At 35.6% G+C, this 27,516-nt stretch overlaps 2 protein-coding genes across 4 annotated transcripts in view; one reads left to right on the top strand and one right to left on the bottom strand.

Annotated features, from left to right (window-relative positions):
- NR3C2 (nuclear receptor subfamily 3 group C member 2) overlaps nt 1-18,866 on the top strand; it is a 172,709-nt gene extending 153,843 nt beyond the window's left edge. For all 3 annotated transcript variants that reach the window (XM_063310299.1, XM_063310297.1, XM_063310298.1), the window contains exons 8-9: nt 3,502-3,659; nt 14,641-18,866. In XM_063310299.1, coding sequence (XP_063166369.1) covers nt 3,502-3,659; nt 14,641-14,796 — 314 coding nt within the window. In that variant the 3' untranslated portion in view covers nt 14,797-18,866. The remainder of the gene's footprint in view (nt 1-3,501; nt 3,660-14,640) is intronic.
- A 4,364-nt stretch (nt 18,867-23,230) lies between these two features.
- The window catches only part of ARHGAP10 (Rho GTPase activating protein 10), a 122,258-nt gene continuing 117,972 nt past the window's right edge, over nt 23,231-27,516 (bottom strand). The window contains exon 23 of the mRNA XM_063310545.1: nt 23,231-24,986. Within this exon, the coding sequence (XP_063166615.1) occupies nt 24,898-24,986 (89 nt within the window). The 3' untranslated portion in view covers nt 23,231-24,897. The remainder of the gene's footprint in view (nt 24,987-27,516) is intronic.

A 27,516-nucleotide genomic window follows, 5' to 3' on the forward strand; every position in this document is an offset into this window, starting at 1 on the left:
TATTACACATACACTGTACACAAACACACACACACACACACAAAGAATGAACAAACCACTTTTTTCATGAAAGCCATCTTGAATAATGAATGAAAACGTTGTATATCATTTGAATAGTGGAGAAGAGAGATTTCAATGCATACTACAGGTTTGTGGTAAAAAATGTGACAACTTTCTCAAAATATATTGGATAGCAAGAACACTTGGCTGATCAAAAAAAGGGTAAAAGGCCAGGAAATAAAGTAATAGCCCAACTTTTCTGTGAAGTTACTGCTTGAAAGAGTTGATACAGAGCAAACTAATTGTATCAAAAGTGGTAGAACCATCATTGGAAGCAACACTGATCTCAGAGAGTGTTCATAGGTGCAAGTTGCCCATCCTGTATCTTCTATAAATAGATTATTCCCATTGTCAGGGACCAATTGTGACAGCACAATAACAGTACAATAGCCAGAAATTAGAACATAGACTCATTAGGAAGCCAAGAAGCCTGTAATTCTGTAGTCATTCTGATATTCATTCCCTAGGGAATTATACTAGGAACAAAAGCAACAAGTTTATATCCTCATCAAGATTTTTGGATGCTTGTATCCAAAAAGTGTTTCCTTCTTTCTACACTGTCCCTTCCCTCAGAAAAGCATCAGTACAATTTAACTATTACTATTCTCAGGTTGCCCATTCAAATTCTTTCCTCCTCCTATCCAAATAGTGGTCCAGATAGATTCCTGTTAAATGTATGAAGTGCCATTTACCTCCCATTAGCATCTTTTCCAAAACTGAAATGATCTAATAACAGCTCCCAGACCAGCTATTTGCTTGTCTCCAGCTGCTAAATTATTTAGATAAACATTTAGAACATTATTGCTCTTTTGGAACAGCTGTTGAGCCTCTGAATCTCTCTTTTAATGTCATCACCATTTTGGAATACCATTTGACAAAGTTCAGCTTTTCTTTAAAAATACGTAAATAAACAAACAAATGAGGTATTTATTGAGTAATCTGGATTGAAAAATGAGAAAGGGCATGGGTTTCAGATGTCATACTCCAGCACTTACTAGTGAACAAAAAACTGAGTTTTGCAGGTAAACGTCCCATGCTAAAACACGTTGCTTATTCTTTCCATACCAGATTTCTCTCTTTAGATCATTTTAACATGAGACCTATATCTAATGAAATTGCAAGTTATTTCTCTTAATAACATGAAACTGTAACATTATATGTGCAAGTTTGTTTGCAATTGATCATAATAGAATGTTGGATTAGGAATAAGAATCCAGGTTGACAAGGCGGGAGGGAAGTAATTTGTTTACTTAACAAGTAAATGAACATCAGAAAGTATGTTGCATTGTTGGAGTTCTTTGAGCTTTGTTTTTAGATTGAAGTTGTATGATTACCATACTACATAATATATTAGGCTGTGTATGTTGGCATATATTGCACAGTATTCATAAGATTTTGAAGCTCATATAAAAATTAGATGAGGTTTGTTTCAAAGCCTCTAATAATACCATGGAGCCAATCTCAGTGATAGTCCTCATGAAACTGGAAGTAATCTAAAAATATCCTGGGTGATTCTAGATTGTCTGACCAACTTTTAAAACATTTTTTTTTTACTTTTTATGTAAGATAAGATGTTCTGGATCAAGCCAAGGGCCTATCTACTCCATCATTCTATTTTTCCTAGTTCCAAAATGTCATTTGTAAGATCGCTAAGAGGAGGATTGATTTTCAGAGTTTTTATACCACTGAGGTTCACACAAAGAAAAAGATGACACCCAGGTGTAAGAATGCTATAATGCTTTCTGGTATTAAGTAGCATCTGATACCACTACTGAATCCTGTACCAGGTTCTCATTTCCACATACTTTCAACAACAGTCTGTATTATTTCAAAATTGATTCCAGAACGATGATTGAGACTCATGTGTAAGTTTAAAAAATGGTTTGACACAATATCAGTATGCATTTTTGCATTGATATGCAACAGTTTTATGACTGAGGGCTGCTGTTTACAGTAGGGAAAGAAGAAGCTGTGATGAGTAGGAGAGCATCACAAATTGGTAGGGTGGGGATGGGGTGGCCTTAATCTGGTTAGTACTTGTCTTTTTTCAAAACTATCTTACACCTATAGACTTTGTACATGGATAGTATGGCTATTAGGGAATGCTCCACAGCCTATAAAAGCAGGAAGGAATCCTGAAGCTGCAGTCTGCTTATCTTGACTTACCACAATGCAGGAGAGTACACAACCTTTGACATGACCCTTAAATAATTAAGTAAATTGAAACTAGATATACCAAAGCTTGTTAACTTGTCAGATGTTTCTATGTACTGGTAGGGGCAATCTACTCAATATGCCACATGATTGTATGTGACTGTATAAGCATAGCTGGAATAATGGCACTGTCATTCTGGGAAGGAAAATAACACAAGAATGCTATAAAGAAGGAAATGCCAAATATGATAAAACATTTAAGGAAAATTTTACAAACATTGTTTATATTGTGCCTAGTATAATAGAATATTTTTCATCTGAACTTTATTTTTCACCTGTGCTATATTTGCATCATAAAAGAATTAAGTTGCAAAAGAATTCTGGCTTAAAAGATTATTTTTAGAATAGCACAAAGAAGTAAATATTAATATAGGTAGTTCTTGCTTAACAACCACAATAGGGACCAGAATTTCAGTTGCAAAGGGATGTGGTCATTAAATGAGGAACCATGTGACCAGATCTGATTTTATGACCATTTTTGTGGCAGTTGTAAAGTGAGTCACCACAGTTGTAAAGCAAATTGCAACAGTCATAAAGCAAATCAATTGTTTCCAATTGATTTTCGGGTCAGAAGCTGGCTGGGAAGGTCGCAAATTGCAATCACTTGACTGCGGGATGCTGCAAACAGTCATAAATGTGAGCTGGTTGCCAAGTGCCCAAATCACAATCATGTGACCTCAGGGGTGGTGTGATAGTCGTAACTTGGAGGACAGGTCATAAGTAACTTTTTTAGACCTGTCGTATCTCTGAACCATCGTTAAGTGAGGACTAACTGTATATTGTTTCTTCCATCTTTAAGAAAATATATCAGTTTCACTCTGGTGGTAGTTATATGTATTGGAAATAATTCCATAAACTAACATAAATTATAGTAAGATTTGACTTGAGTTTAGGAACATTGTAAAAGATTTGGCATTATAAAAGATATTTCATTCCTATGTAATGCGTGTGTGAAAGAGAGAGAAAGAACGGGCAAACTTGCCCTCTGTTATTAAATACTCAAGCTAGCCCTTCCCTGTACATTCATCTGTAAGGAACACTTTGCAAGTGTCAAAGGGCTTATACAATTGCCAATATACACAATGCACGAGACATACGGAAACTGCATTATGCCAAATTTTTATTTTTTCTGTTCATTAAGAAATGACCTTAACTTGCAACACACAAGTTTTCTTTTACATTTGACAAAAGGTTGACTAATGCACATATTACTTTCTTTTGTTGTAGTTCCCAAGGATGGCCTCAAGAGCCAAGCTGCATTTGAAGAAATGAGGGCAAATTATATTAAAGAACTTAGAAAAATGGTAACTAAGCATCCAAACAATTCTGGGCAAAGTTGGCAGCGATTTTATCAACTGACAAAGCTCCTGGACTCTATTCATGATGTAAGTAACTTAATTTACAACGTAGAGGAAAGTATTATGAAGAAGAATCAGATAAATAATCCCCCTCAGGCTCTAATAGTTAGAAAAGGTGAGATGATACCAGCTCACATTATAGGAGTACTGCTGTAACAGCTTCCTTGGCAAAATATTTGTTATGGAAAAAGTTTGACAAAGCATAATATTTTCACATCTTTTATCTCTCCCTCTGGTTCACTAATTGCTGGTAATAACCAATAAAGCGAAGGAAGAATAGACAGATGCATACCGAAACAAAGAATGAATATATCATGCCCTCATAAACATTATGGGAACATAGAAAATAAGTTTTGGATTTCAGCTTCGAGTGGCAACCACATGAGCTATTTCACTTCTGTTTCAGGTCTAAAAGGGAAACAGGAGAGTAAATAAGTCTATGGCAAAGGATCTGCAGCTAAAAGAAGTTCTTTTGGGTCATTGGATGCTTTCAGCCAGTCCTTGTGGGTGGGGGAAATCCACAAACTGTGTTCCCAGAATTAACCTTATAAGACACTGAAAATCAATTGAAGCCCTTTGTTTAGAATTTCATCGAAATGTGACATATTTCTGAATTGTTAAAAAATGTGGCATGTATGGAACCTAGTTGTCAGTTGCTTTCTGTAACATGGAATCTACATTCCTCATTTCTGAGTAATCTTTTTAGAGCCCCTGCTGAGTTTGGTGACTTGTGAAACTGTCTTCAGTGTTCCAAAAGTCTTATAAACAGCTTTGAACATAATGGGTTAGTTACATAACTATAGTAGTACAATAATTTGTTGCATGCCACCCAGAATCACTTCAGGTGAGATGGATGGCTATATAAATTTGATTGACTGATAGATAGATAGATAGATAGATAGATAGGTATAGATAGATAAATAAATAAAAAAATAAATATTGACATAAATTCTCCTTTTATTTCCCAGTAGGAGTTAGACTTTTTTTGTTTTGCAATTTTACTGAACTGCCAGTTACATGAGGATATTTGCAAATATGTCTTTAAAAGCTTTTAAATCACTTAGCAAAAATGAAGACAATTCTGTTCCCCATTATTGCTAGCATAGAAACAGTGAAATACACTTTTAATACACTGCTCAGAAACTTTGGCCTTGGTGTGTGAGAGGTTGCATATAAATGTGCCTCTTTGTACTTAGCTGGCTTATTTATGAAGACGCAGTACAGTATGGTGCATTTCAGGTCAGATCTGTATGAAAGCCTGAGGTCTGTTTACAGAATATACATATGGAATTATTTGTTGAGTAATGTGCTGTTAATTAAAACACTGAAAAATCTTGGTGGGAGTCAAGAGTATTATTAGTACTGCAGTAACAGCTCATTCTTTAGAGACTTGCTTTTGCTTTGAGGAGGGGAATCAGTTTTTTTATTCAACATCAGCTTGCTATACACACCAGATTAGTTAAATGTTTTTGGATTAAAGCTAAGAGAGTTTCATTGAAAACAGTGAATCTGAATCCATCCAAATATTTGACTAGGTTGTGTAGCAGGCTGGCTGAAACTTGGGATGGTGCATGTATGTGTGTTGCATGTAATATTATGATCCATGATCAATAAAATTTTAAGAGTCAGAATTATTTGTACTTTTCATGCATATTTGGACTAGTTTTAAGAAGCCTCTAAGGAAATCAAAGCTCCTGTAGGTGAGTTACTTTACTCCCTGGAAAGTGTTGGTAGACGCTGTTACAAATAGTTTTCATTCTGGTGCTACCCTTTCTATTTGGGAAAAAGTATATAATAAAGGGGTCAAAAGTGGGAGAAAAATCTTACACTCCATTAGCAATCCCTATCACCTCCACTTGAGCATAGAAAGTCACTGAATGAAAGTATCTCCTTTTCAAAACGTCTGTGTTACTGGAAAATTTTGACAGCGAGAAAACTGTTCTTCTGAGATTGGAAATATCTTTGGGAAAATTACATAAAGTCTTGTCTATCAATTTGGCTTAGAATAGTATCGATTTCAGAGAATAATATATTATTATAGTGCCTTCAGTGCACTATATGTTATATAGTGCCAGTGGTTCCGTACAATTATATCATTTAATAAACTTGCGGTCTAGAATAATCCAAAGGTCATGGGCAAAAAAATTTCCTTGGAGACTAAATTGTATAAAGATGGGATTGAGCTACTTTGAATACAATGGCATGGTATAAATATGACAATGCTTTACAATTTAGGCAATAATAGCAACAGGAAAATTTTACATTAGTTATTTAAGTTGGTCTTCTCATGGGGAACATACGTGAATGCTAAAAAATGCCAAGATGAGGAAAATGCTCCTGGAAAGAAAATGTAAGCAGATTAAAATTGTAAAACATCAGCACATTTATTTATAGAGTCCCTAATTTCTAAAAACAAAAGAAAGTGATTATTGAACAGTTGAATTCAGACACAAAGTCATAGGACTGATTAAGTCAGATTTAAGCTGATGTAGACCCTATAAAGGCCTTGGGACAAATATCTCATTTCTGTACATTTGCACAAATAGAAGCTTGCTCTATCTTCACAGCACAAAGATGGTACTGTGCTGTGGAAGTCATTTGGATCAAAACCTATACTACATTATTTTCTTTGATACAGCAAGTCAAACTTTGTATATTAATTAACTTTAAATCTCAGTATCTTTTCTCCACTTATCAGGCTTGTATCAGTAAACTGGCATGTTTACTTCAGTTCCCCTTTCTGTTCATAGGAGAAAGGGTTTTGGGTCTGGGTTTTTTTTGTTGTTGTTTTTTGATGGTTTTTTTTGAGGGGGGTAAACTTTTTCTCTCCAAAAAAAGACACAAACAACAACAACAACAAAGTTGCAGCAAGAGAGAAAGAGATTGGCTGATGCCTGATAGATATGCGTAGGTACTTCTTTTTGTCTTACAAACATTAATGAATTTGTATAGGCAAATATATATCAAAGACCAAACTTCTAGACACAAAACCACAATTTTTTGGTTAGGATTAGAGTTGCAGTGTACCACCCCAGATGTTGCTAACTAGAACTCTCAGGGAACTTTGTTAAAACTGTTTTAGCTAGTTGCATAGATAATCCAGCCAAATTCCTTCCAGGATTATAAGAACCTAAGAAAAGCCTTGCTTGTTCTAGTCCAAAATTCTGGGTCACACAGTAGCCAGCTAGCTACATTCAGAGAACTCACAAGCAGACAAAAGGTCATAGCTCTCTTCCATAGTAACATTCTTCCCTAGTCTCTGATCTTTAAGTAGAATTTAACTATCAAGCCTAATATGAATTTTCCTATGAGAATAAATTGCCTTTTTTAAAACAAATTATTAATGACAAGATAGACCATTACAGTAATGATTATTAGATGCCTTTAAGCCTGTTGGATCATTGTAAATAGTGAAAACCAATGTGACTATGTTATGCAATTCAATTAAATCAATTATTCTGTCGATAGAGAATTGGAAAAAATATTCCTTCATTTTCTGCAGATTCCTTCTTGACCCCTCAGAGAATTTTTTAAAAAGGGATTTGCCATGAAAATTTCTCCCATTTTTAAAAACTATCCATAAATTTAATTGATACTATCCAAAAAGTAAATTGATAAGGCAGTGTGCTCGTAGTTAAATGAAGACGTAAAATTTTAATAAGGTGTTATTAGAAGCATTATGTGATTTGAATTCATGTTGCTGTGTGAAGCTTATTTCCATTTCACAAACTAGGTCAGATGCTGATAATAATTCACTGTGCTGTGAGAAATGGAGAGGGAGATTTCAACAATTCCTTTTCAGGCCAGCTTTTTGTTTAGCTAGTTGAGTTTGCCACCTTGGAGAAATGTAGTTATATTATTGTGGGAGTTTCAATAATTATAATACTGATCATGAAGAAATTGTTGCATCTTTAATAGTATAAGACTAGCATTTGAAAACACAATAATTCTAACATTTTTTCACAAACTTGTAGCTAATTAGAAAACTGGGATGTATGGAACTTATCCCTAAAATATAAAGTTACATCATTATAACTAATTATTATAAAGCTGGAATTCAGCACTTTTAATGAATTTGAGACAATAAGTATATATAGGCATTCTGTTATACTTGGAACACAATCCATGGCTCCTAAAGCAGCATCCCAGAGTGACAGAATTTACTGGACACCTTCCTCTAGAGCAGTGCTTCTCCACCTTGGCAACCTGAAGATGGGTGGATTTCAACCATGCTACTTGAGGAATTCTGGGAGTTGAAGTCCACCCATCTTCAAGTTGTCATGGTTGAGAAGCACTGCTCTAGAGTCAGAGACAGGATTCCAACCTCAGATCAGTGATTTCAGATTATTTTTTCCCATCCATCAATTTTCAAGGCTTGTGCTCTCTGAGGTTGGAAAAGCTCAGCATTAGAAAAGGACATTTTCCCAGTGAGAGAAGCTGGGAACTTAGAAGTATTCATTTGCATGCCACAGAAATTCTGATCAGCATGAGGTATCGCTCATTCTTCACTGCCGCTCTGGCTAATGCATATGATTGCTGTGTTGTTTATTTGGATGAAGACTGTTCAAGAACAACACACACTGGGATTTTTTGAAAGGTCAAAAAATCACTATCCCATTGCATAGTTTAAAATAACACATATGCCATTTAACAGCTTACATGAATCAAGACATCTCATATCCCTCTGTCAATACATGAAGTAATTTGAATTATGTAATTACTGGTAGATTTAGATTTAAAATGTCCTAGTAGAATTGATTATAGTGTGATTTCAAGCATAACTATAATTGCTTATTTGGATATTATCATATTATTAAGAGCAATTCCTTGACACGATTTTTGAGACAAATGGCTTAATGCTTGCACTGCTCACAAAAGACTTAAGAGCCTGTCATTCCAAATGGAATTGTTGCCTTGTTCTCTGCCTGTCAGAAATAAATTTGGTAAATAAACAAACAAACAAAAATAGCAATAATACTAAGAATTTAACTAAGTTTTGCAAATATAAATTCACATTAATTTGCTGAAGGTTCACTTCTGTTCCAAGAAGTTGAACCCTGAGAGTTTAGCTACACTTTACGAAGATTTTGAAGAAAGTGTATGGGAGGTATTTCTCCAGTCTCATCACAAGGATATTGACAGAGAGATTGGCAAAAGCCAAAGATTAGGGCCAAAATAGAAGTAGGAGGCCAGGGTGGAGACTCAGAATTACGTAGGAAACTATAACAGAGAGGCCTGTAGGTGGTGCTATTCAAAGCCTCAGATCTCTCTACACTAGTGTAGAGAGTATGGGAAATAAATAGGAAAATATGGAGATGTTAACTCATGAAGACAAATGTGATGTGATAAGCATCACCAAAACTTAGTGGGATGATTTTCATGATTGGCACATAGCATTGGAAAGCTACATCTTATTCAAAAGAACAGTGGGTTTGCTATCCTGGATTAATCTTCTCCAACAGTTGGTTAAAGGAGTGAAGATAACTAGCCCCTTGGGGAAAAGTGATAATATTTTCCATGAATTGGTGCTATTCAGGAGAGGATAAACTTAGAAGAGTCAGTCTTACATACTGGACTTCAAAAGAACAAATTTTGATGAATTTTGAGGGATGATAGATAAGATCCAATAGCTTGAAATTCTAAAGGAGAAAAGTGCCAGGAAAAATGGGAAATCATATGAAAAAAAATACTGAAGGCTCAATTGCAAACAATCCCACAAGAAGCAATAATAGGAAAAATCAAAAGAGACTATGTGGATACATGCAGAGCTCTCTAAAATGCTGAAGAGAAAAGAGATATGAATAGGAAGTGGAAGGAAAGGAATATAACCAAAGAATAATACAAGGTAGTCAACAGAAACTGTAGAAGATGGGTCAGAAAGGCTGATTCTCAGAATGAACTGAGATACCATATATAGATATTAAAAATAACAACAAAGGAGTATTTGGGTACATTAGAAACAAAAGGAAGTTATAAGGTGCTTTCTATATAATCCTCTGTCATATCAAGGTGGAGCCTGTGCCCATACTGGCACTGTGAAAAGTGAGTGGAAGAAGTGGGATTGTCAATGCTTCCGTACACAAGGGACAGATCTTGGCAGTCTTGAAGAAAGCTGTGTTACACCCTGGCTGAAGAGGTCATCAGTTGTTCCCCTGGTCTTAGATAATTATCATCTGGTCTCCAGCCTTACTTTTGTGGGGAAGGTTATGAGATAGGAGTGGTAGATCAGCCATGGCAGCACTCTAGAGGAAACAGGTTATCTAGACCTTTTTCACTCTGGGTTCATGCTTGTATATGGAAAATATGGCACTGGTCTCTCTCCTGGATGCATTACAACCTTGATAGGGCCAGTGATCCTCCACTGATTCTTTTAGAACTCTCAGCATCTTATTGGGCTGATTGTGGTTTGGGGATTGGGGGCACTATTTTGCAATGGTTCTGCTCATTCCTCTGTAGATGATTTCAGTCTGTTGTAGTTCGGGAAGAAAGGTTGGCTCAGTGGCCCCTCACAATGAGGTATCACAGGGATCAATCTCAGTCCCCTGCTTTATAGCATCTAAATGAAATTGCTAGGGTAGTTCACCTAACAGATTGGGCTACAGTATCATCAATATGCTGATGATACTCTATTATATGTTGCTACCTCAGGCTGTTGATGTTCTATCCTGGTGTTTGGGGGGTATTGAGATAACAAGCTCAAATTAAACCTACACAAAAGAGAGTTACTATCTGTACATTGGGGCTCTTCTTTGTGGCCTGCATTGTCCTTGGATAGACAGCACTATCCATCTGGGAGCATGTTAGTAATTTGGATGTCCTTCTAGACTCAGTTCCTGCCTGAGCATAACTAGAACTGGGGAGAAGGGTATGTGTCTGGCTCTAGCTAGTATGCCAGTTGCATCCTTAACTGGTATAGGAAGACCTGGATATAGTCATTCTTGCTCTTATCACCACTGGACAGACTACTGAAGTATGCTTTACATGGGCTGCCTTGACAGACCATCTTGAAATTGCAGTCAGTTTTCAATGGGGCAGCCTCTGTTAAAATAGGCTCCCAATGTTTGGAGCATAGAACACCTATCTTGTGGGGTTCACACTGGATACTGGTTTAGTCCCAAGTACACTTTAAAGTGCTGATGTTAACCTATAAAGCTGTTCATGGCTCAGTATCTGAGTGCCTATGGGACCACTATTTCCAACTGGATTCAGCCTGGCTGTTAGATTATGGGGCTGCTTATTGTTCCCTGTTTCCAGAATGTCAGGAGAGCCAAAGCCTGAAGGCACTGCTTTTCCACAGCAGCACCAATCCTACAGAATGAGCTTCCTGCTGAGATAAGACTGGCTTCCTCTCTGGTGGTTTTTAGGAAGTTTTTCAAAGAGATTTTCAGTAACATCATCTGCATCTGTTGTTATTCTTATACTTTTAGTTTTGCAGTTTGTATTGTATGTTTTAATTTCATTAGTTTTATTTTTACTCTGACATTATAACTGCTGAGAATTACGAGGTCAAAGTGGGATTAAAATCAAATAAATATTTGTGAGAGCTTGGGTAGCCATAGAATGGGTTTGTTCCAAAGAAATTCAACTAATCCTTATGACCATCTTAGATACTATTGCTAGCTGAGTAGATCAGAGGAATGTCACAGACATAGTGTAACTGGACTTTACTTTTGACAGAGACTTTGGCTCTATTCTACCTAATAAAATTGTAAAACCTGAGCTACTTTGTATGTCAGATTCACAAATGACTATGACTGCATTCAAAGAGTGCTTGTTAATAGGCTTGAAGGGAAGTGAGATGCTGCCAGGATCTGGATGAAGGAGTTCAGGGGATACTTACAAAGTTTGCAGATGGCACAAAGCTGGTAGGGGTAGCAAATACTTTAGAGGAGAAAAAGATTCTAGATGCACTTCAGCAGAGGGCTGAAATGAATGGAATGTAATTTGACAGGAAGAATGTAAAGTTCTACCTCTGAGTAGGAAAAATGAAAGGCATAAGTATGGGTGAAGGAAGCCTGGCTTGGCAGTAGTAAATGTGAAAAGGATCTGGGTGTTCTTATTGACCAAAGTTAAACATCAGTCCTGTGATGCAGCTGCTAAAAAGGCAAATACTTCTAACAGAAACATAAAGCACATTGTAGTTGTTCGTTCTGCTCTGATCAGATTCCATTTGGAATATGGTTCCAGTTCTGGGGACTATAGTTCAAAAAGCAGTGACAAACTACTGAATTCAGAGGAGGGCTACCAAGATGGGGTGGGGTCTGGAAATCTAGTGCTACGAGGAACTGTTAAAGGATCTGCATATATTTAGACCACAGAAGTGACAAAGAGGGGAAATATTATAGCTGTTTCCAACTATATGAAGGGTTGTCAAATAGAAGAGGGAGTGACCTTATTCTCTACCATGCCCAGAGGGCAGGACCAGAACCAATGAGTGAAAACTACAAGCAAGTAGGATGTGGCTAAACATAATGAGAAACTTCCTTACTTTTTGAGGTAACAGCCAGTGGACAAGCTGTGACATGCAGTGGTGAGTTTGCTGGAGATCTTCAAAGGGAGGCTAGGTTGTCATTTGTCAGAAACGCACTAGTGGATTCTGCATTGAGTGGGGGGTCAGGATTAGATGACCTCTGAGGTATCTTTCAATTCTATGATTTTGTGATTACTGGGAAATATAGGATAATAATATAATATAATATAATATAATATAATATAATATAATATAATATAATATAATATAATATAATATAATATAATATAATATAATATAATATAATATAATTATAATATAATAATATATAATAATATAAATAGTGGCTATGTCTGCACAAAAAGTTGACCCATAAACAGTGGGCATCCAGGGATGCCCCACTCAAAAGTGCTTCAGAAAACCTGAGCACTATAGAGGTGACTCAGAGTCTTCTTACTTCTTGCAGTTGGTCAAGAAAGAGACAGAAATGGAGATGTATGTCCCCATCATCTTGTTGCTTGCTTTACTCCCATCTTCAGTTGCCTGGCTTGGAAGAAGGATAATGAGAGTTTCCAGATAAGCTGTTTTGCTTCTCTGAGCCAGGAGCAGGGGAAAAAATGGTTAACATCTATTAAGTCTTTTTCATGTTAGCAAGACATTGCTGCCTGGGATCAGTTTGAGGTAAAAAAAAATTTAACTTTGCATAGTACATTAACTTTGCCCACCACCCGATTACACTATTGTACAAACACAGAGAATATGCACTGTCTGTTCACATGGTCCTTCTTATTTCTTCCTTCCACCACAGACAAATTATGTTCGCCTTTTCTTCCATCTGCCCAGCATCCCATCCTTTTCATCCCATGTTCCCATTGCTTTGCACTGCCCATTGCATCTTTATTTTCTTTTTCTCCTACTTTTTAACTTCCTTTCTTCCCTCCTTTTCTTTTTCCTTAAATTGCTTCTGTGCCTGCCTTCTTTCATCACTATAAATCCTTTCTTGAACCTAGCAGATACAGCAAATCAGCTTGCAGAGGTGTTTGTGTAACAAAATCTAGCAGTGGGGAGAATATTGTATGGCCAAGACAGAGCAATCTGAGTTGCCCAGAAGGATGTGTAGGAGTGCAGCTTTAACAGGAAAGACAGGTGAAGGCAGGAATCTGGATTAACAGAGAGAAATAGATTGAGGAAGAGCTTGATGGCTCTATAAAGACACTGATTCTATTTGCCTTCTTTGAAAAGTATGGTTTTTTTGAGCAAATGGTTAAAAAAAACTAGTTTTATTTTTGGTGCTTAGACTCCATCTCTGGCTTAGGAATGCTCTCAGCCTCACTAAGGTGTTTTGTGACTGACCCACATCCAACACAGAAACCATGTGGTAAATGGGCATACTCCAACTATAAGACCAACTTGATGATGCCAGGCGCATTATTCCAAATTCCAACTGTGCCCATGACCCAAAAAGGCTTGTGGAGCCCTGCATATCAGACTGAAAGTTCAAACTTGTTCTCCTTTAAATTTTGTAACAATATAGGGGATATGGCTAATGGAAATAGGGCATGCTCAGTATTGTTAGAAAAGCTTATAGTATGTGTATTTCATGGATTTTCTGTTACTTTTTGTGTGATTTATTAGTAAAAGGCCAATGAAAGAGAAACATTATTAATAATGAAGACAAGCTCCTGAGAATAAAGGAAATGGTTGTAAAATAGATGTAGTTTAATGAGTTTTCCAAAATTTGCCTTTAAGGTTTGTATAAAAAAATGAGGCTATAAGTAAAGACTATAACCCTAGGACAATCTGAGGCAGTTTCACAGGTTTAAGCCAATCACTTCATACTAAAACATGCACAATCAGAAGTAAAAAAAAGACGTATGCGGCAAAATTTGCCATTTTTGTTAAGCAGGAAAAAAAGAAGTATTTGGAAAATGACAGCATCACCGTGTTTGCAGAATTCCATTCTCTCCTTCTGCTCTACTCCCAGTTCATGACTGTAAAACCAAATGTTTGCTACAATCCAGAGTAAATTATATGCTAGTTTTTCAGTGAAACTGAAGCAGAAGTAATTTTCTCCAGTTCACAGCTACTTGTTATAAGCAGAGATTACGAAAGAAACATTGTAAGGCTGTGAAAATACTTTAAAAGAGGTGGTTCACAACATGCTGGAGCATATACAAAGCAGCCATTTTCATGTCATTAAAACTGCTGGTTTTTGTCAAGGTTTGCATTGCTGCTTTGGAAACGGTTATCTGGCTTCTGGTTATCTTCACGTGTAAGGTGGCTGTGCAAGCACATGCAGGTATAAAGATTCACAGGCAGTGTTCAAACAAATGTGCAAGCCTGGAAAAAGAAAGGACTTATTTAAGGGTTCAGCTGTGCTCTCAGGTGTTTTACCACACCACTTTCCAAAGTATTTGCACAGCCCTAAAGTTTAATCGCTTGTCCTATGTGGGTTACATTGCTTGTTCAATATTACAGATGATTTCAGCATCCATTAATGCTCAGCATTCCTGACTTTTTTTTCCCATTCCATTTCAGCTTGTTAGTGATTTGCTGGAATTTTGTTTCTACACCTTCCGAGAGTCTCAAGCTCTCAAAGTGGAGTTTCCAGCCATGCTGGTAGAAATCATCAGTGACCAGTTACCCAAAGTGGAATCTGGGAACGCCAAGCCCCTCTACTTCCACCGGAAGTGACAGAACATGTCTTAATGGAAAAAAGAAAAAGAAAAACTTTGCCTTAAGTTCCCCTGTGCTATTCCACACCCATGAAGGACTCAAGAAGCCACATTTAAAATGTGCTATCCAAAATTGTTCAACAGTGTCTCAGTAGTCTAAAGACGATATGAAGGTTTGGAGGATGGAAAAACAAGCATCTTATCTGAGCTTGGTAAGACAAAATAGCCAAGATATTTAGGAACATCAGGCCATCCCAAATACTCCCAGCATTTAGAAAAATGAAATATTCCTGTTCCTCTGGATGAAAAGCCATATCTAGTCAAATAACTCCTTGATTTTGATATATTAACAGAAGAACATTTTAAATATGTCATGTAGTTTCTGGTATTGTTTGCTTGTTTTAAAAGGGTTTAAGAACTATTATGAACTTTAAAAAGCTTACCATTGGTTTGCACATAAATAAAGTCAATATGGGGCATTAATTCTTGTACTATACACAAACACACACATACGGAGAAACGAAATCAAATTCCTGGATATGTAAAATAGGTAATGGAACATTTTGGTGTGGAATAATATTGGTATATTCACTTGTGGCATTTGTTATCCCATGTTATCCATCATAGATGATCTACACTGTGTTAAGTGTTCATTTATTATTTAACTTGAAAGGATAAGATGTTAGAACAAATGCCTCAGTTTCAATTTATAGTATATTGTGCTGGCTTTACCAATAATTTTTTGCAGTCTTTTGCTGTACTGTACAATGCTGTATGTATAAATTGAAGGACCTGAAACAAATGGTATAAGGAACTTTTGTAAATGAGACCTAAAATCTTTAATGGTTAATAGGATGAATGGGAAAGTATTTTTGGAAGAATTCTATTTTGCTGGAGACTATTTAATTACTCTTTTTGTCTAAACACAAGGTTTTTTTTCTTTTTCTTTTTGTAAAGTGAATTGTTCTGCATGCATAATGAACCGTTTACAGTGTATTTAAGAAAGGGAAAGCTGTGCCTTTTTAGCATCATATCTAATTTACTATCTTACATTGTCTGTTGTAAATAACCACCCATAATTGTTTCCAGTTGTTCTTTTTTCCATCCAACTTCCTCAGCATTTGTCTACTACTTTTACATCCTTTGAGCACAGTGAGTCTGCTTCAGGCCTCTCGCTGTGTTTGCAGCTTTATACACATTTTATCTAACAAGACAAATTTCAAAGGACAGAATCCACCAATATGTTGTTCTCTACATGTTCTATTGAAGCTAATAAAGCTGTGCAGATAATATGGTTCTCATTTCAGTGGAGCCTGCTTAAGTCAGCTCTATGGTGAATTGTGCCCAGTTTTTTCAAAGACTGTCATCCCAGGATCAAATTAGATTCTGCTCCATAGCATGTTCAATCCGAAGGCCCTGGTCCTGAACACAGGCAAACCCAAACAAAATCTTCATACCCATTGCCCCCTGAGCAAGTCTCATTAACAGTGCAAAGACCTTCAGAGTATATTGATCTACTCATTTTGGGGTTGTTTAATTTTATGTCAAAATTGTGGCTAAAGAACTATTTTTCCTTCCTTTTAAAACTGGGATTGATGTATATTGCCAAAAATGTGGACAATAAATCTGAATATAAAGGTGGAAATAAAAAATATCCCACATCCTAGACACATTTGGAATGATACAAGACTAGGTGCTATTGATTCTACTGATTTTTAGATTAGTGCCTCAGTAACTGTGTATAGGATTGCAATCTATATTAGTACAAAATATAGTGCTATTCTTAAAATGAACCCTAAAATATAAACTTTCAAAATCTGGATTTATCTTAAAACTATATTACTGGCTGACTTTCTTTCTTGGGGTGATAATTATTATTATATATCATATGAATAATTTAAATATGGAGCATAATTATTAAACAAACCTTATGATAATTGATATTACATACGATAATTGTCAGTTACTGTTCTCTAAGCCAATGCTTCTTTAATTTGAGGAAAAATAAAGGATCTCTTAGGCTGAAATCCTATGTACAATTATTTGAGCATAAGTCCCAGTGGAATTACTTCTCAGTAACCATGCTTAGCACTGTGTTATAAATAACCAAAGCTGGGATCCAAAAGTTTTTTTTTAGGCGTGCCTAAAGTTTGGGTGTGTTCCTTGGAACCTTCTGCGTTCAGCAGCAAATCTCCTAATGTCCAAACTACTTTTAAAAGTATTCTGTTTCAAAAGCAGTTATGCAGCATGAATAGAAGCCTGAGTAATTCCTTGGATTCTACCATTATTTTCATTATTATTTTCTCAACGATCAAATGTACATCAAGTTTCTGAAAGTGATATAGGTATTTGCATTTCCATCTTGCATCCACAAAATTTAGCTAAATCCATACTATGCAAGTGGACTTCTACTCAAACCAGTTTTCTGTGCACACACACTTATCCCCAAATCTCCTCTAAGGATGCCCACCCATCTGACAGTTTTGGGAGGAGTATAGGGGAAGGGAGAATCTGATCTGCCAGTATTGTTAATTCAAGTGGTAGACAAGCAGAACTGAATTCAATTCAAGATGATATTTTTGAGCCATACAGTGTTCTGAATGGGAATCTATGGAAACAGAAGAATCACAATATAAATTACACAGCCATATATTGGGTTGGATCTTGACAATACTAGCTGAACTTAATTCCAGCTGAAATGAATGGAATTTAAATAAATTCATTTGCAGTTTTGAAAATAAAATCTTTGGACTGCACAGCAATATGAAACTACATTTCTACAGTGACAAAAATATATAGCATGCAACATGATTGTTTATAGTGGTCACAAATATCCTTTTTATTTTTATTTTTTAAAAAAAACAAATTGGAGTTTCAAATTATCCAGGTCTTTGGTAAATGATGCAGATGTTTTTTTATTAGCAAAGTTACTGAATATTTTTCTATCTCCAAGTAACTTTGCTTGATTAAAATATTAAAGCCATATTATTTTCTTTATTTTTTAATCCACTGGTAGATGTCCATTGTCTGGTTACTCTTTATTTTTTGTACCTTATTGCATTTAATTGTAATACAATTCATAAATCTCAGAACTGTCATGAATAAAACACTAAATTAGTTTTAAAAGAATTTATATCTTTATGCAAAATAGCTGTCTTTGCAAAAAAAAAGTATGCAGATTATAATAAATCCTTTAATTACCTGTTCATGAAACCATTGATTATTGCTTAGAAATCATTAAAATGAACTTCAAATAAAAGGAAAGTATCAGGAGTACATTATACTTCAGAAGGAAATAGATATTTGTCTCCTGCAAAATAAGATAAACAACTTCAAAATGTGAAAATAATTGTGTTGATTGAGTGTAATGATTTTGTGGCAATGACTGAAATTATACAGCAAGAACATTGTATTCATATAAATGTAAAATAGTTTTAATTTACTGCAGTGGGTATTTCAAGAATAATATTGCATTGCAGTGTGTAACCATTCTGTTGCACAGAACAAAACTGAAAAAGGACTAAAAGCTTGCAATATCAAAATCTTAAATAAAATATACTTTATAATCAATAATGCAAAAATCTAATTCACAGGGTGGTATTTTCACTGACTTTTAGAAACCTTTCTGAATTTAAACCATTCTACATTTAATGCACTTTTAATTGTCTATTAAAGATGTGACATTTTTGATAGAGGGGAGGACGGAAGGAAGGAAGGGTGCAATTTTATCTGGCAGATGACTAACTTGTTTGGCAGCAGTTATAATGCCAGGATTCTCAGAGTAATGTTTCAAAGTTCATAGAGTTGAAGAGCACATTCCACTGGGAACTTAGCACTTGTGCAAGGGAAGTTCTTTGTGGTTGTGTCCGACTATTACTGGATGAAAAATAAAAAGCAGCCAGCACTACAGTATAAAACAGCAACATCTATGCATAATGATGCATTAATAATTAGGAGCTTGCTTCTGTATGTTTAAACCTTTTGAATAAATACAAAATTACTGTTTGGCCTTTATGTTATTGTCTTTAAGTACATAATTTTTATAAGTTGTATAAATATACACAAATTAAAATGGTGTGATCATAGCAATTTCTTGTGCTTTGATATCAATCAGACTAATCTGGTTATGCATCTGTTTCTTTAGGCAGAGATGCACTGTATTGTCCAGGATGCTCTTTTATGTCACTCATGTCTTCTACATGTCTGAACTTCTGCTTTTGTAATATGCAAGCTTATGATACCTCATTTAGCTCTGCTATACAGGACATTTCTTTAGTGCACAAAAGGAGCAACTTGCTTCTGACATGGCAGTTAAAATCTCTCACCTGGAGCTAAGCCTCTTAACTGCAGTAGAACTTCTGAGAAAGCACGCAATTAGAGGGCTACTGTGTTCAAAGATAGCTGTAGTGACATAGCTGTGATTTATTGTGAGTGGGGGAACACTTCTTTTGCAAACAAAACTAGATTAGCTATCTTCCTTTTTGGCTATTCTGAGCATGTTTAATTATAAGGAGGGTGCACTGGACATGCAAGTTGACTTTCATCCTAGTCTTTGCTATGTCCTATCCTCTGCATATAGAGGGCTAGTGGCGCAGAACACTTTTGTGTGGCTATGGAAGTGTGTCATATGTTAGAATCCCAATTTTACAGGCTTCTAAATTGCATGAAGCAAAAATTGGCTGTAGAGAGTTTCCCAGAATTCTTAACTGCATGGAGCTGAAATAAAGGCTCTGAATCTTGCAGAGAACATAGGAAGAGGCAATTCTCCATTAGAAAGCAATGGTGGGGTGATGATGGTAGAATGAGTGTGCTCCACCCTGCTTTCCCTGATCACAAATACAGTTTATGTTGCTATGTCTGAACAGGGCAAAAGGCTTTTGAAGTGCCATTGGGGTTCACACAACACACCAAACAATGGCTTAACTGCAGTTTAGTGAATAAAGCATTGATGACTGGATCAACACATGGTAAGCCAAACCAAAGAAATTGCACAATGATTTAGTATAGTATGTGAAGCAACCATAGTGAAGGACACAGAGCTAGTTCCACACAGATAGATAGATAGATAGATAGATAGATAGATAGATAGATAGATAGATAGATAGATGATTAGATAGATAGAGATACAGATAATGATGGATGGATGGATCTTTCTTTCTCTGCATATTCTTTTGAATTTTTGTTGTTTCAATAATGGAAATGAAAATCAGAACCACTGCTCAGCTTAAAATCTGAAAGAACTGCATCTTCATTGTTCTAGGACAGCATTACCTTCCTGCCTTTTGGAAGATTTTAAATGCTTCATCACATGGCACAACCAAGAATGCCCTCTCCACATTGTGAACATTAATTAGTAGCAATGGTGATGACGGCCTTTGGCCTGTTGTGGTTGTTAGTTTTTATGCTAATGAGATATTAATTGAAAAAATAATAGAAACAGAAAAAATAATAGAAGATGGTTATGGAAAATTATCTCAATTTGACAAGCTAAGAACAGTGAACTCCTTGGTGCTCTCTGAGCTTTGTTTTTTCTTGCAGATGTTTCATTGCCATGCAGATGCTTCAGTGCCATGCACTGCGCACTGAAGATGCTGCCTAGCCTGGCAATGAAACTGGCAATGAAACGTCTGCAAGAAAACAACAAGGCTCAGAGTGCACCAAGGACTCGACAGTTCAACCCTGAGCTACAAATATTTGCTTTGACTGGTAAGCAAAGAACTGTTAGGAACTTTCCTCTACTTTTGACTTTTAGTAATGTATGTATAACCAGTGAGGTAGAGGGGCAGATACATTTTAAGGATCCCAGCAGCCCACAAATGTGTAAGTCCGAACAATAAGGGCAAAGCTACACAACTGTCTACATTAAACTGGACTGTGGGGGCCTTACAGCTTAAGTCTTTACTACATCAACAGATTATGCAGCAATCCTTTGGTCACTGTTCCTGGTTCTAGATCCTGTGCAGAGAAAGGGCATGAGCTTGGGCCTCTCTTAGTTACCTAAGCACTACACCACTTGCAAAAGTAATAGTATCTAAGACACATAACACTTGAATTTTCTGCTTACATATTAATAGCTCTAGTATGTTCTGTGGAAAAAATAAGTTTTGCTCAGATCCAGCACTGGAACAGAGGCCTATTTCTGCTTTTGTTTCTAATAGCACTGCCTCACTGAGGTCACTGAGAAGCAGCTATTAATTTCAGTTCTTGAACTGGATCCTTTCATTAGAAAGATGTAACTGAATGATACCAAATTGGCAATCTAATTTACTCTACCGCAAACATGAAGAGTAGAATGATGCCTGTTGCCACCATAGCTTTCAACTATTTCACAAAATTGTGAAAAGGACTGTAGTTCCTTATACATCACCCAGAGAATCTTGATTAATCAGGTTCATGCATGCATGAAAAAAAACTATGAGCATACTTTTTTGTTAGTCAAGGGCATCATGGGGATTCTATGTCCCTTGAGTACAATCATCATACTGGGGGAGAGAAGGAGAGAGAAAAGGAGCTGAACTGTGTGTCTCAGTTGCCCTTATAATAGTTCAAACAGACGTGATTTCCATTACATTATTCCACAGGCATCTGTGCTGTTTTGGGTAACATTTCCAAACTGCTTGATGATCTCCCAAGTAGAATCACCTTAAAGCTATCTGGTACTGATTATAGATTTAGATACAAAGAACTATATTAATGCCCCACAGTCTGGGAGAGTTCCAGTTGGACTAAAGGAGCAGCACTATGTTGGATCACAACTGTGCCATCTGGAAATAATTTTTGTACAGAGGCTGTACAGTTCTGGACAAAAGAACAGCCAATGATTGTCAGTTAAACCTTCTAATTAAAGAAAATGTAAAAGTATAGTTATAGTAGCTGTGATTTTTTTTCCAAGCCATTTTTTTTTTTAAGGCTAATAAAGATCTTGTACGTCTATGAATTTACTATTTAAAAACTAGTATTTGCCTAATTCCCTTCATTACAACACAGCCTTATTGGGCAATCCAGTAAAATGGACAGATCATGTGATCCAAGTTCGGATTACAATGCAGAGGTAAATTTACTTCCTACTAATGTGTGTGTGGTAACAAGCTTTATTGAGGATGAACTGAGTATAGCTATCATGATTGCAACCTTGAAACATGTTTGGATATCCTTTTCTTCATTGTAGGATTATGCATGTAACCATATGACAATCTGTATATGTCAAAAATGATTTGAAAATAGCGCTTTAGAACCTGTACAAGCACAGCACCTTTCTGCTACTGACAAAAACAGCCATGGGTTTTTCAGATTTCCATGGAAGCGGAAAAAAGATATGGCTGTTTTCGTAAGTAGGAAACGGCTGCTGTACTTGCTCTAACACACTTCTTCCAAGTCATTTTTTGTAGCATAAATAGTCCTAGTGTGCTGATTTCCATAGCTCTGAAGAAGACTGTGATCCAATCTATCTGGAAAAAATACCATTCTCTTCTAAAACAGCACTCTGCCTTCATTTATGTTGTGGTCAAGACTTGGTTTAGAATGCTGCACAAAGTCAAGTACATGTATCTAGGGAAATGCATACTCCAATTTGTAATAGATTAGGTCCCATATATGCATTAACTCAAACAGAGAGATGTGGTAGAGTGCAGTTTTGAAACAGTTTAAGCAAACAAAACATTTGAAAAGTGCTGTATAAATAAAAATTGACTTTCATTCTGTCCATTAACTGTAGTACTTCATAAATCAGCCACCAAAGATAATTTTTTTCACATCTCCACTGTAATCCCAGAATCAGCATTTTCCAACTAAGACAGTACAGATTTGACTGAAAGTCATTAAGAACTTACTGATCATGCAACATAAGATCAGTACACATCGGCAGAAACCACTATTCAAGTACTTAAGTATTTCCACTGCTTCTATTTCCTGTCCTCAAATTCCAATTACTTCCAACTACTTTTCTTTAGAAGTGGTATATTTAAGTGATATCCTGACCTAACATGTGTAGAAATTTACATCACAAGTGAACAGCATAATTAAAATATTTTTTTCATATATTATTGTTATTAACATGATTCTAAATTAGTTATTTTAAAGCCTTAACATGGTCATGTTCACTGGAACTATGCGCTAAACTGTACTGTGAATAACTCAAGGTTCAAACTAGATGCTTCTAACTTTTAAAAACCCTCAAAATAGCTAGGGGGTGATTAACACTAAATTATTACTGAAAGATCTGTATTTTTCATCTTCTGTTGGAAAACAGAAGATGAAATCTGGTAACAGAAGATTCAAGACAAACAGCTACATGAGAAAGAATGAAGAAGTCTCTCATCCGTTCAATTTCTTTACATTGTCCTTAGGACTTAAACAGTTCCTGGTTACACTGAATTTCCACCAACTGTTTGGAAACATGGTAAATACCCTTTCTAAAGACAGTAGAGAAAAAGTTCTAAAATCAATAATGAGTAGATTCTTACAGTTTACATTTAATTTTAATCAGTGTTTCTTAGGGGATCAGACAAAAAATTTGGCATTCCTGGTTAAATTATATTTCAATGAAAGCTAAGTGAACAGAAGCTGACCCAATCTCTGCATGGTACAAAGTTATACATGACATAGTTCTGCAAATTTGAATGCACACTTACTATTTGTATGCAGTTGTTTACATAGATATTCAAAATAAAAAAACAGTGAATATTGCAGGACATAACTTTCAACTAACCATCAACATAACCTAGAAGATAATATCCAGTCATGGAAGAAAATGAAACTAAGTTTAGGTTGGATATTTCAGTAATACAATAATCTGACACATACCCTCAAACTGACTATAAAGCACTTATTAGAATGAAAGATAATGGTTCCCTGAGTACAGTATGTTCACATTCACATCCACCAGACTTAATTATAACTGAAAATCTGTGGGGAGTTCTCAAACATGCAATGCATGCAAGAAGCGCTAAGAAAATTTCTGAATTCTACAAGGAAGAGTAGTAAAAGTTTCAAAAGCAAGAAGAGAAAAAATTAAAGATGGCTACACCCGGAACCTGTTTTTTCTGTTGAAGGAGCTGTTACAAAGTACTGACTGAAAGAGTGTCCAAACTTCTGCACCTACAATATTCAGTTTTCATCTTCTTTAAATTTGTAAACAGTTGTACATATATATTAAGCATGCATTCAAATCTGCAGTAAGATTCTTGCTTAACTTTGTATCCTGTAGAATTTATATCAACTTTTGTACGCTTAGCTATTAACTGAAACATGCAGGGTTGCCTAAGCTTTTGCAGGCAACAGCATATATACATTTACGTGAAGCTACATAATTTATATAGATTTATTTTCATATTTTGGACATTTGAAGATTACATTTGATTTATCCCTTCTGTAGATTTAAGTTCATCGCTTTTTCCATCTGATTTATTCATTTTCAGACTAAGGGATATTCACAATTAATACAGCGAGTCCAGCCTGGTTAGTATTTGGATGAGGGTCCTCCAGAGGCTACCAGGACTGTAGATTACAGAAGGAAATAAAAAAGGAAAGCCCATAAGGCAACAGCAAACCACTTCCATACTGCTGCTAAGTAAGTTACATGGCTGTATTCATGAAGTCATTTGGACTTGAGCTCAACTTGAAGAATTTTACCGTTTTAGATCAACTATAACCTTCACAATGAATTGCCCATATGAATGACCTTTTCTAACAGTTTTGGTCTGTAGTATTTGCAAAGATGTTTTTCAAGTCCACTTTCTAAAGTTTTATACCTCTCAAATTTGAAAATACAAAAGCAAAGTAAACATTTTTATGATTTTCTTTAACTGGTATTTGGCTAACAACTTAAACAGGTCTTTGATTCAAGTTCTTACAAACACAAACATGCAAACTTATGTATAACTCTTAGTCTTTACAAAGTATTATTTAAAAAATTAAATTGCCTTCTCTCTCTCTCCTTCCTACTCCATATAAAATTACATGCAACTGCATTGTTCCTATTATTAAATCTTTATACAGATTAAGATTTTAATCTCAAATTCTTACTGATTAAAAGTATCTGAAGCTAAGAAAAGCAATATACAATGTCTGTCTATCTATATCCATGGATACCATGTACACCTTCCAAGCATTCAGAAGAGAACTAAAGAAACTGGACGTAGTTTTGTGGAATGAGTCCTCTCTTCCCATTTAGAGTTCCTTCTAACCAGCCAGGTTCTCGTGAAAAATGCACTGAACAAGAGAGAAAGAAGAAAAACTTATGTTAATTCCATTAATTAGGTTAATCCATAATTTATGATTTTTTTTTTAGAATTGTTTAACCAATATTTCATATAAACAGACTAAAATCAATCTTTTGAATCTCCATTTTCCAGGAACACTAATTAATTAAAAGGTGTAGTGGAGGATAGAGACATATAGTTGAAATACTGTAGGAGAAGAGCCATGTTAGTCTATGGTGGCAAAAAATCAGGAGGAGTCTGGTAATATTATTTCCAACTAACACATTTTATTTTATTTTATTAAAAGGCATACACTTTTATAATATACAGCTCACTTCATCAGATTCACAGAGTGAACCTGAAACAGATTCTTACAACCAACATGGGAACCAGACTCTGCCACAAACCCAGAGGTCTATTTTGCCCCCATGGCTACACCAGCAACACCACCACAGGTCCAAACAAGTACACATACAAGATTAAAGGCATCTACACATGAAATATGCCATCATCTGCAAGAAATGCCCCTTCTGGATTTTATGTAGGACACACTGGACAAATTTTGCTCAGAAGAATTAATGAACACAAGTTTGAAATCAGGACTCCAAACGAGGCCAAAGTAGTATCAGACGTGAAAGTGATTGTTTTGGAAAATTGGGTCTTTAATTCCATCACTGAGCAAGAAACTGTTGGATTAACATATATTGAAAGTTTCTGGCAATCTCAGAAGGTCTCAACAAATGGTTTTTAAACACATTACAATTATTAATTGATAAAGTACTTGTAATTTGTCTCACATGTCACCTGCATCTCCATAACCAACCTGTCTTCCCCTTTCTTTCTCACCATTGCTGCCTCATCCCAACTTAAATTCTACATCTGTCTAGCCACTCTGATGAAGTGCAGCTCATGAAAGCTTATACATTTTAATAAAATGTGTTAAAAGGTGCTACCATACTTATAATTGAAGTATTTTAAAACAACAGGGATATTCAGAGCCTGTAGTACTTTCTGAGTTTACAGATCTAAGTGATTAGATGAAAATGAATATGCCTGATATAAAACAGTATTCTTGCAATGTAAAATATTTTAGGATATTTTGATTTTGGAGCAATTATACTGTATTGAAAAACCTAATAACTGCAACTGGACACTTTTGCCTGTGTAGACACTGAATTTCTGAGAGAGATCTGGAGCATGACTCAATTTTTCCTGTCCCATATATTTAAGATATTAAAGCTAGGTTATTAAAAGACTTGAAAAAGACAACAATTCAAGCACTTAAAATACCCAGCAAAAATGAATTATAAATGAAATATCTCAGAGGAAGCTATTGAGCAATTATTTCTCCCACTTTGAAAAGTAGAACACATTCTCTTTTCAGAATTAACTATAACAATAAGGATAGTGGTAGCAGAAAAACTTATAGCTGCTTAGTGAAAAGTAACAGATTTTAGGTCTTGGGACTCTCTACTTTCATGTCATTTTCAAATGCCAGTGTTGAGCAAATAAAGAATAATTCTCTGTGCATATATTTTAGAGAAAAAATGGCACATAGATTATATTACATAGTTTCAAAATCATAAAATCAATCTTTATGTGGGATGGATGTTAAAAGGAATTAAAATGCATCTGATAATGAGAAGTTTTGATTAAAACCAAAAAGACATAGAAAATACCCATATACAATAAAAACTGCTTTTTACTTTTACAAAAGGACATTAAATTAAAAAAAAAAACAGAAATAATAAACTTTAAAGGAAAAAAAAAACTCTAAAGACTGATGCTACAACTATCCCCCACCACTGCCAAACAGATATACTGAAAACATAAGTATTTTCCTCCCAAGTCAATGTGACCTGAATCTCTCTGAAAAATAGAAGAACCCCCCCCCCTTTTTTTTGCTTTATAATCTAAAGATTTAAAAACTTAATACAGGTAGTCCTCGGTTAACAACCACTTGTTCAGTGACCATTTGAAGTTACAATGGCGCTGAATGAGGAGACTTATGGCTGGTCCTTGAAGTTGTGGCTGTTGCAGCATCCCGCATTCACATGATCGCCATTTGTGACTGCTGGCTTCTGGCAAGCAAAGTCAAAGGAGAAACCGGCAGAAGGTCGCAAATGGCAATCACGTGACATCAAACTTAACAACTGCATGGGAGTTACTTAATGACAGCAAATCTGAGCGTTTAAATGGTTTAAATGTAAGTCGGCACAGTCACATTATGTTGCGTTTTACAACAGTCTCTTAGCGATGGAGTTCCTAGTCCCAATTACCATAGTTAACTGACGATATGGTTAACTTATAACACAAGTATATGGTATCTCTTAAAGGAAAGGTCACAGATAATACCTGTTTTCTCCAACCTTTCACAGATCAACCAATAGAACTGATAGTAGGTTGGGGTTTTTTTGTTTTTTTTATTTTGACACATCCATGTTTTTGGAGGTGGCTGCAACTGAAAAGGGCATGGAGCCTTTTTCAACAAGTTCTTCAGCATAAGTATCTCTTTATCCATATCAAGTATACTTTTAAAT

The sequence above is a fragment of the Candoia aspera genome, chromosome 8 (genome assembly GCF_035149785.1).
Source record: "Candoia aspera isolate rCanAsp1 chromosome 8, rCanAsp1.hap2, whole genome shotgun sequence".
Lineage (NCBI taxonomy): Eukaryota > Metazoa > Chordata > Lepidosauria > Squamata > Boidae > Candoia > Candoia aspera.